This window comes from Topomyia yanbarensis, chromosome 3, assembly GCF_030247195.1.
Source record: "Topomyia yanbarensis strain Yona2022 chromosome 3, ASM3024719v1, whole genome shotgun sequence".
Lineage (NCBI taxonomy): Eukaryota > Metazoa > Arthropoda > Insecta > Diptera > Culicidae > Topomyia > Topomyia yanbarensis.
The window spans coordinates 328,039,004-328,050,214 of record NC_080672.1 but is presented as its reverse complement, the minus strand read 5'-3'; the positions used below and the strand labels follow the sequence as shown (position 1 = coordinate 328,050,214).

The following is an 11,211-nucleotide window of genomic DNA, read 5'->3' as shown; positions in this document are numbered from 1 at the left end:
AAATAAGTGAATGGGATTAAATAGACTTCTGCTAAACCCTTCTGCTAAGCCACCAAACCTTTGTCAAAGCTTTTTCGCAGAAAATATGGAATAAGAATTTCACGTTTTAGCATACGTTTTCCTCTTGGTTAATTGCAAATTGTGATTTTAATATACAAATATATTGAAACGTAATTTTAATGGTATGGGCCAATAGAGCATCACCCGAATAGAAATGTACAGTAAGAAAACCATGATTTTCACTGTGACAGTATAGTAATTTTACAATAATTTACAGTAAGTTTTAGTGTTATGCTACAATACAAAAACAATAAACTTTAACGTTTTTACAGTAAATTTCAATGTAAAATAGACTTTTACAGTGAAAAAGGGGGGTGGTTATGTATCTTAACATTAAAAAAATCAATTTTTCTCCATACATTTTTTTCTCGAAAACAGCAAAATTTAATGTGAATGCACTGTATCAGTTTTTTGCTGAACAGTGAAATTTATTGTTACATGAAATTTTATTGTAAATCTACTGTGAGAACTTGGCATCGAACAATGTTGAAACAGTAATAACTATAATATTTATTGTTTTATGATTATTTGTAGGGTAAATGCTATTGTAAAATTCTATCCGGGCAGCCCAATAAAGCATAGCGTATATAGTTTGGTAGTTTTTTTGCTAGAGAACGCGAAGAAAAGTTCTTATAAACTGGTCGAATTTCACTGAAAGTTGTTTAACTATCAATAACACTCGTGGTTCTGAACATAAGTATGGAAATTCGGAGTCTAGGGGCAGATCACTTGTGATGCATTTTTAAAAATCAGCGAAATTAAATGCATTTATTTCCATCAAAATAGAAATTCATAATGTATTTTGCGTTACGTGCAATGTTGTTTGCGTTGCGTGTAAGACGTCAAAACCCTACAGAAAAACTAGCCCTACATTTAACAAAATGTCGAACAAAGTGGATCAACGTAGGACGTTTGTTAAACAAACTTTTCTGCGAGGGAGTGCAAAGCTGATGCAAAAATGCAAATTAAATGCATTTTTTCTAATTTGATGCAAATTTGTTATACATTCTTAGAGTGATCTGCCCCTAGTTCGGAGTCCACCGAATTTTGACCGGTGTGTATTGCTACTTATGACAAGCGGAAACATCTGCCCAGCCAAAAACTATCTTGATTGCGTTCAACTGCTCAAAACCCACCCGTATGTCTTTAAAGCAAACTATTGCCTTTCCCGAGATAAACTAGCGTTTCGTCGATTTTTTGCTATATGTGACACAAATGAGTGCGAACGAAACAAAAATAAACGTCAAACCGTTTTTTCGCTTGCACTAATGCAAAGTGAACATGCGCGTAATTAAGCGCACGGCTTAGTGGCGCATGGCTGAAATGTCTCGATGTGGATTTTAGAAAAGATTCGCAATATATGCAAGTTATTGCAAGTGATAGCTCCTGGCGGTATAAATATGGCCAACGAAAAATACACATTTCTCCATAACAAGTATTGAGAGAATTTTTTACCATAAGTTTGATATATATTGCTTTTCAATTTGTAAATAAAATTTTGGGCGAAAAGGTGAATTTTCAATATTTTTTATCATTTTGAAAACTTATTTGTTTTTTGCTTCACAAAAATGCGTTATGTTGAGAACGCAAAATAAATATATTCTACGACTTTTTTACTCGTTTTTTTATCAAATTAACTCGTTTGATGATTTTTGTTTTGATTGGTACTAAAAATTTCATGCATTTATGAAAAAACCATTGAAAACGGCACGTTTAAAATTATTCATTTTCCATCATCCATTTGTTTGCATAAACTTCACGCACACAAGCTGTCAAACTCAGTTTCGTAGTCGCGAAATTACTGCAGGGCCCAGTCGGGAAAATTAAGAAGAGCAAGAAACCTGTTGTCGTCTTCTCTTAGCTCTGTACGAGTACCACGAACAACGAAACGAAAAAGATTCAAGAGAAAAGCGTGTTTCGTTGCGTGTGTTATGAATGCCACCCAGCCTTGGGTCAACTTGACAGCTCCCATCCCAGTCAAAAAGGGCAAGTTGCTGGCTAACGGGAGGCTATTTGCCAACTCGGATGCGCTAATTGCCCTTCAATTTGCCAGCAAGTTGCTGGCAATTTGAGGGCTATTTCAAATGCAACATTTGGGTGATTTGCCGCCGTCATTTTTTCGCCGCTCTGCTCGCCCTTAAATCGCCAAGGGAACGCGCCATTTAACCGCCCCCGCCTAATATGAAAATCACAAAAAATATTTTTTTTTCGGATTTATTTTATCTACTCACATAAACTTATCAGTATACTAGGTAATCACCACCAAACTATAGGAAGAATCGATGATTAAATTAGTATTGCACACCAAAACTTACCACAATCTGACTTTAGGTCAGAGATCTTGCTACACTATACTTACACAAGATTCCACAATTTCCCACATTCGTTGACTAAATGAAGTTCACTAGACAAACAAAATACAAGCGAGAACAGGCCAATCATTAAAAAAACAATTTTATACTTAAGCCAAACATGAACCGCCATGTTTGAAAAACGCAAAAAACAATCAAGTCCATTTCAGCCGCCAGAAAATTTGTCTAAGTATTGAAATTGCCTTTAAATTGCATTCGCAAATCGTATTTGTTCCTAGGGGCAATTAGCACAGGCGAGTTGAGTCAAACTATTTAAATCGCCTGACCATGTTCGTCCGCATTTTTTTTTTTACCGGGATATAATGAACTCATAAGCAAATTTTAAAATGATTTAGTGATTTCACCACAATCTGTATTTCATTCTGACCACATGTATTTCATTTCATCCCACAATACGGCGGCATTGCCATGTCGGCGGCTGTATCGAGATACGACTGTCAAAACCGATGACAGCTCACTGTGAAGCAGAAACCAAAAGAAGATTTGCATCGGAGTGACAAATTTCTGCCCCGTTCTCTAGGTGTGGTTGAAAATTTTGTCGCTTTCGGCTTAAATTCAGTCCAAATTAACGCCAGAAACGGTTTTAGCTTACTTCAAGTCCCGATTCTAGTATCCGGGACTGTGTAGTGTAAATTGTTATTCGAGATCATCAAAAAAAAAATGACTGGAAGATTACCAGCTTGTGTGATCGATGTCGGAACGGGGTAGGTGCCTAGCCTAATATTGAACGCAGAGGAATGTTCTCTGCAAAGCTGCATATCTGATAATTTCTTATCTACAATACCCGCCGTCATCGTGGTTTCATTTTCAGCTACACAAAACTCGGCTTCGCAGCAAACAAGGAGCCTCAGTTTATTATCCCATCGGCGATTGCAATCAAGGAAACGGCCAAAGTCGGTGACCAAAGTGCCCGTCGCGTAACAAAAGGGGTAGAAGATTTGGATTTCTACATTGGAGACGAAGCGTTCGACGCTACCGGATACTCGGTTAAGGTACTGTAAAGCTTGTACTATTTGTGGTTGTCTCGGTGAGAATGATGAGTCATTCGGTTATGATGGCTTTTATCTGACAGGCTTTTGAAGCACTTTACAATCACGACCGTCTTTCTTTTTTTTCAAATTGATGGTTTCGCGTGCGCTTAAATTTGAGTGACTGATTTGTTAGCACTGAACTGACTTGATTATGATTTCCTCATAATCCGAGGATTGCCGTCACTAGAACCACAATTTAGTAGGATAATGGCTTAAACAGTTCTTGTTCAGCTTATTCTCTCTGATCAAAGGTTTATTCAGCTTTCGTTGTTAGTTGGGCATGTATCGAATGTTGAGCAACATTGTGCAGGACCAGCGGTGCAAATTTTCATTTTCAAATGCCAACTTCTAGTTCAATATTCAACCCCAACTGTGATTCAAAATCAAAGCCTCCCTTAATCATTCACTTTCAAGTTGGCGGGATTTTCATGACCAAACCGTACGTCTTTATTTCAAATTGATGCTTTTTCATTCACTAACCAAAGTTGTCATGTGCTCTGTAGATGCCAGTTTAGGTCAAATGTTGGAATGTTATGCGTTTTCAAGCTTAAATGAACAGCAAGAAGTATGTTCAGAGTAGTTTTGCTTGAAAAACCTAGTCGATACCCCAGTAGAGTGATATTCACAGGGTCGATGAAATGGAAAATGATTGGAAAAAGATTGAGCAGCTTGTTTGAATGTTTGAATGAATGATGCCAACTAAAGACTGCAAATTGAACATAGTAGGGCATGATTTGAGATTTGTCTTTCCTTCAAGATCAAAACTACCTGTTGAAAATTTACAGCTCTGTGCAGGACATTTTAATTTCACATGATTGATGTTATGATTCCTGAGTGACATGCAGTCAATTATTTAAAAAAAAAGCATAAAAAACGTTAGTGATGTTATATGTTGCTAAACTATAACGAGGTAGATGGTTGGTTGAAGCGCAAAAAATATTTTTCCTAATTAGTTATGGAATTTGCGTTTCAACTTCGTCTCTTCAGAATCCGACACTAACTTGGTGACATGGCTCCGGATTGAAGCTAGTTCCAAAAACGAATACACTATTTGTATTTCTGAGCAAGCCTCTAGTCCTTCATGATATCCCATAAGAAAAGGAGTTCTGATTAAGATGATGAGGAGGAATTGATTGATTGAAACTTTGAATTGATGAAGTTGAAACTTGGTTTAGTTTAGCAAGCCAATATTGCAATAGACTTATCCAGCTAAGTTGGTATTGTGCCGCTTTGGCGTTTAAATTGGGAAGAAAACAAAACCTTCGCACGGCGAATTGGGAGGCAAACAAACCGCTTCTGGACCTGAGTGGTGGGGGGTAGTATAAAAATGCGACATCGCAGTGTGCGTATTTTAAACGTCAGATATCTCATGCCACAAAATCTTATGGGATTTTCCATTGATGTGCATCGGGGTAGTGGAGTGCACAGGTTTTGCACTATCTAGCAGAAGTGTCAATACAAAGTCTTCTGCACTTCTGCTAGAAAGTGCAAAAATGGTGAAGTTCCAGAGCTCTCCACTACACCAGTGTCAATCAATCGAAAACACCATTAATGAGAGTGTGCTTGAAAACAATTTTCTCCGTAGTGGAAAAACAAGTTTTTACCTAAATTGTTGTCCTCTGAGGAGAAATATGACCTAGTAAATACTTTGGCTCGTTGCAATTATATTTCTAAGAATGGAAAAGGGGACATAAAACTAGACTCGAACTTACACAAGAAAGATATTTTCTGTAGTTTTTTTTTCGTTTCAAAACAAGCTTTTCGGAGCCGGGCCGTCTCTTTCAATGTAAAAAATTATCTTTTTTACATTTTACCGACATTCAATTACCTAGAGATTACTGAGTAGGGAAAGTTATGAAAATTGAGAGCCATAGTACTCAAGCGAGAGCAAGGATGTGAAGTCGGTTCTCACGGTAAAGAGGGACAAGTCTGTCTTTGCCAAGAGACATGCTGGTGAACTCGAGTGATTCGTAGTTATGCCTCCTAAGCTCGACCCTCATCAGCAGAAGACAAAAGTTAAGCCCGTAAGATATTAAGCATGTTCTAATGACCCTGCCACTTCTAATTTTCCGATCTGTATACTTCACATCCTTGCTCTCACTTGAATACTATGGCTCTAAATTTTCATAATTTTCTAGCTAATTTAATGTCGTTGAAATGTAAAAAAGAAAATGTGACTAACATAGTCAAAATAAAAAGAGGATAAAATATCGCAAATCCATCAAAATATTTCTTACTAAAAATGTAAGGCTTCAGTAATAGATAAAGATAATTTGTAATATTTGAGGCGAGCAATTATCTAATCCCGATTGCTTTTCCATCTCCAATTGCAGTATCCCGTCCGCCATGGCCTGGTCGAAGATTGGGACTTGATGGAACGCTTCCTGGAGCAATGTATTTTCAAATACCTTCGAGCCGAACCGGAAGATCACCATTTTCTTTTGACGGAGCCCCCGCTAAATACACCGGAGAATCGCGAGTACACTGCGGAGATCATGTTTGAAACCTTCAACGTACCGGGTTTGTACATTGCAGTACAAGCTGTTTTGGCTCTAGCGGCCAGTTGGGCCTCGCGACCCGTAGAAGAACGAACGCTTACCGGAATTGTGGTCGACAGTGGTGACGGTGTGACTCATGTTATTCCGGTCGCTGAAGGGTACGTCATTGGATCCTGCATCAAGCACATTCCGATCGCTGGGCGGAATATTACTTCGTTCATCCAAAGTTTACTGCGGGAGCGTGAGGTGGGCATTCCTCCGGAACAGAGTCTGGAAACTGCGAAAGCTATCAAGGAGCGGTTCAGTTACATATGTCCGGATATTGCGAAAGAATTTGCCAAGTACGACGCCGAACCGGCCAAATGGATGCGCCATTACGAGGGGATCAATGCCATCACCAAACAACCGTTCGGGGTCGATGTGGGGTACGAGCGTTTCCTGGGACCGGAGATTTTCTTCCATCCGGAATTCTCTAACCCAGACTTCACCACACCTCTGTCGGAGATCGTCGACACAGTCATCCAGAACTGTCCGATTGACGTCCGAAGGCCGCTGTATAATAACATCGTACTCAGCGGGGGTTCGACAATGTTCAGGGATTTTGGTAAGTTGGACAAGTGCGATCGAGTAGAACGCCTTACGCGTAATTAAAAATTTACAACTCTAGGTCGTCGGCTACAGCGAGATATCAAACGCAGTGTGGATGCTCGTTTGAGAATTAGTGAAAACTTGAGCGAAGGACGTATAAAGGTAATGAAAAGTAGCGCGAAACTTAACATGAGCAATGTCTTTTTAACAACTATTTCGGTTTTCAGCCAAAACCAATAGATGTTTCGGTGATCTCGCATCACATGCAAAGATACGCCGTTTGGTTTGGTGGAAGTATGTTGGCATCAACGGTAAGCCATTTATTTTAGCTACATCGTCAACACAGGCTTATTTTTTTTCTTTTTGCATCTAGCCCGAGTTCTACCAGGTTTGCCACACGAAAGCTGCCTACGAGGAATATGGACCAGGCATCTGCCGCCACAATCCAGTATTCGGCACCATGACGTAGTTTTATTATCTGATTGTACTATACTGGCTTCTACTGATAGCGTTTCAATTTACACTGAACGAAACAAAAAAACACGTAATCGATGAGTGCAGACACACATACACACATAAAACACAAAATTTTGAGTAATGCAGAAAAGTAGTTGTGCTTTCAATACGAGAGCAATGATTCACAAACATCATTCCTTCAAGAAATTTCCAAATCAAATTGTGTGAGCCAATGAAACTACTTGTTTTATTAATTTATTTTTCAATTTACACGCGAATGTTAGAGCATTTTAACAGTGTCTACAAATAAACAGGCTTTTATTTTATTTTTCGATTACTTATTGCATTTTCCGAACATTGGTGTGAAGCACCAAATTAAGCCACACTACGATTAAAACAAGCCAAATTGTAATTGAAATGCATTTAAAAACCCTTCAGGCACGACCGAAAATCATACAGCGGACTAGGTGCTCGGAGCAGATGAGCAAATATTTTAAGCGAAACAAAAGTATTTTCCTGCGAGTAAAAACATTTAATCTTACGATTTAAAGAACTTCTATTCTTTTGTTTTGTTCTAGTTGTTGATTGGTTGAGTGATAGAGAAGAAAAAAATAAAGTTGCCGACTCAACATGATTGAACAATCGCAATTTGATGAATTATGAATATATAAATCAAATGTGTAAACAAAAAATAGATAATAAAGTTCAAATCAAAATCATAACATCTTGATCCTTTCCTACTTTAGCAGTTTACGTAAACCAGCGGTTCTCAACCTTTTTCGTACCACGGACCTTTTAGAAAACGCCCTGGGTTGCTGCGGACCTCCACGGATAAACATCGATTTTGTATGCTATCAATATGTTATTTTCAGTTTGTTAGGAAACAAGACTTGAATTTTCAATCTGCACTCGGAAAGTATATTTTTCTTCGCGGACCCCCAGCAACGACTTCGGGCCGCCTCTAGGGGTCCGCAGACCCCAGGTTAGTAATCGCTGACGTAAACCATAAAAAGTCCTATTTGCATCTGCAACAAGCCTATTTACATCGCGGCTAACATCGTAATCAAATGTCACTAGTATTCCAAGATATATAAATTCGTCGACAACCTCATACCGTACCTCACAGATTTCCACCTCGGAAACAACACCATTCGGACTGCCTCGCTCTCTACCAGCTACCATGTACATTGTCTTGTAAGAGTTTATTGTCAGTCCGATTCTCGCTGCATCCCTTATAAAAGGCGTAAATGCCTCTTCCATTGCTCTGCGATCAACGCCAATGATGTTGATGACTGATATTCGCAAATTCAAGAAACCTTGTAGATCCCGTTCTAATGGTTCCGTTCATTTACACATCAGCTCTTCGTATCACACCATTGTGCGCTATACTAAACAATAGATCAGAATGCGCATCGCCCTGCCTCAATCCAGCTTGTCAGAAGTATGTCCGGTTATTTTGACACTTGATTCACGGTGCTACAAAAAATGAACTTGATTTGGATGACTAAAACGTCGTTGGACGCAAAATTAAATGTTCTTCTGAAACATCATTAGACAAATAACATTCTTTTTGGAATAATGTTGAACCATGTGCATATTTTGCATGACAATCCGCAAAAAAATGGTTGTTTGCATATTGCTATCCCCTAAATCATACGGTAGTTCATACAAAACAGCAAAAACATAGAATACCATTGTTTTTCTTCCTTCCAGAACAGTCAAAAATTGAAAACCGGTAAAAAAAACATCGTGGAAACATTCAAATCCAACTTTTCTAAATTAGGTCTTTTCTTTTTTTTTTTTCTTTAGGAAAAAATAAATGTTGCATCACAGACAAACAGACGTAACACGAGATGAATTTTCATAGCCCACCAAAAACGATCGATTTAAATAAAAGAGATTATAACTACTAGAGCGAGCAAAGCGCTACTGTCTCCATGTATTCACGGACTGAAACATGGGGTCTCGCTCTAGCATATTGTATCCCATTACTTTGACATGTATGTACCCGGGGCAATATGTGTCAAACTAATGGGCCTGGTATATGTAAGAGCGAGATAATAAATTATCAGTGTTAGCAGCGACATGCGACCTCTAGTAGTTATAATCTCTTTTATTTAAATTATAAAAAATGCGCCATTCCACCGAGCGTGGCGCTTCGTTACCACAAGTATACTCAAAAACCAAGACGAAGGGAAAGAAAGGCGTAAACATTCGTCACTTTTGAGTGTATTAGTTTTATACATGTCATTTTGAACATGGCGTCCGCGACCCATAAAATAAGTGAACATAAAGATCCGAACGAGCATCCCGATTCTTTGGAGCACGATAAAAAGAGAGAAAAGGCCGAACTTCACAACGGATCTTCCGATTCGAACACTTAGGGACATTTTTGCCTTTCTCAATAGAAAGGTATTGCAATTGCTCTGAAAACCGACTTTTTAACGGAGGCCCGGAGGGCCGAATGACATATACCATTCGATTCAGTTCGTCGAGTTCGGCAAATGTCTGTGTGTGTATGTATGTGTGTATGTATGTATGTGTGTGTATGTGCGTATGTGTGTGTGTATATGACCAAAAATGTCACTCATTTTTCTCAGAGATGGCTGAACCGATTTTGACAAACTTAGTCTCAAATGAAAGGTGCAACGTTCCCATAGGCTGCTATTGAATTTCTAATGGATCCGACTTCCGGTTCCGGAATTACAGGGTGATGAGTACGAACACGCAGAAAATGTCGATTTTAATAAATTCTGCAATGAATGTATAAAGGTGAAAATTTTTCCAAAATATGACCACAACTGCTTCAATTTGTAGTATTAGGTCACTAACATCCATCCAAAGTCTATTTGGCCACATTGGCCACCATCATCGGTTCCGGAAGCCCCGGCAGAAGTATCTAAATTCAGAATAACAGTCACATCGGTTTCTCGGAGATGGCTAGACCGATTCGACTAAACTTGGCCTCAAATGAAAGGTATTGCGTCCCCGTAAATAGCTATTTAATTTCATCCCGATCCGACTTCCGGTTCCGGAGTTACAGGTTGTGGCGTGCGATCACATAGCAAATTGTGATTCAAACCGATACTCCGATGAAAGTAAAAAACCTATTTTAATCCACCTAGCGGTGCAATTGTGAATCACGAGAATGTGTGCGTTGTTTATATTCATTAAAAGAGTTCGAGTTCTAAAATTTTGAAAAAAAAAACAGCCACGGTAATATTGAACTGAAAAAAGGTGCGAAATCGGCAAAGTCCCAAAAAGTCGATTTTTACAAAAAAAAATTTTTCGAGATAACATAAAATCTCGACGTTTCATGCATTTTAAAGATGTTTGGCATCAAAAATACGAATTCGATTTCTTAAATTTCATGGGGTCCCCCTTTGAAAAAAAAAAATTGAGTTCTGGCTTATATGGGAATTTCATATGTGACCGGACGATTTAGTCTATATTTCCGGACCCATATAAGCGATCCGTACGAAATTTTATAGACATCTGTGGGGATATTATAGCTATCATTTGGAACTAAGTTTGTGAAAATCGGCCCAACCATTTCAGGGAAACTGATGTGAGTTCGTAAATTTTGAAAGATGGCCGCTTTTCCCGGGCACTTCCGGAACCGTCTATGGTGGTCAATGTAGTCAACGAAAGTTTGGTTGGCCGTCGGTGACCTAGAACAGCAAATTTAAGTTGTTTGAGACACATTTTAGCGAAATTTTTACGTTTTTTGCTTTCATCGGAGTATCGGTTTGAATCACAATTTGTTATGTGATCGCACGCCACAACCTGTAACTCCGGAACCGGAAGTCGGATCGGGATGAAATTAAATAGCAATTTACGGGGACGCAATACCTTTCATTTGAGGCCAAGTTTAGTCGAATCGGTCTAGCCATCTCCGAGAAACCGATGTGACTGTTATTCTGAATTTAGATACTTCCGCCGGGGCTTCCGGAACAGAGGATGGTGGCCAATGTGGCCAAATAGACTTTGAATGGATGTTAGTGACCTAATACTACAAATCGAAGCAGTTGTGGTCATATTTTGGAAAATTTTTCACCTTTATACATTCATTGCAGAATTTATTAAAATCGACATTTTCTGCGTGTTCGTACTTATCACCCTGTAATTCCGGAACCGGAAGTCGGATCCATTAGAAATTCAATAGCAGCCTATGGGAACGTTGCACCTTTCATTTGAGACTAAGTT

The 11,211-nt window shown here is 38.8% G+C and overlaps 1 protein-coding gene across 1 annotated transcript; it reads left to right on the top strand.

Annotated features, from left to right (window-relative positions):
• The first annotated feature begins 2,873 nt into the window (after positions 1-2,873).
• LOC131690683 (actin-related protein 3) lies at positions 2,874-7,727 on the top strand. The gene is made up of 6 exons (XM_058976609.1): positions 2,874-3,136; positions 3,244-3,424; positions 5,797-6,565; positions 6,629-6,711; positions 6,777-6,860; positions 6,923-7,727. Exons 1-6 carry the CDS (start codon positions 3,093-3,095, stop codon positions 7,016-7,018), a joined length of 1,257 nt encoding a protein of 418 aa, XP_058832592.1. The 5' UTR covers positions 2,874-3,092; the 3' UTR covers positions 7,019-7,727.
• Positions 7,728-11,211: the final 3,484 nt, after the last annotated feature.

Bases quoted from the DNA above. Each gene is read 5' to 3' on its own strand.
- LOC131690683 (XM_058976609.1), top strand. From the start codon at position 3,093: ATGACTGGAAGATTACCAGCTTGTGTGATCGATGTCGGAACGGG. The intron at 3,137-3,243 runs GTAGGTGCCTAG...TTTCATTTTCAG, and splicing joins GTGATCGATGTCGGAACGGG to CTACACAAAACTCGGCTTCG. The intron at 6,861-6,922 runs GTAAGCCATTTA...TTTTGCATCTAG, and splicing joins GAAGTATGTTGGCATCAACG to CCCGAGTTCTACCAGGTTTG.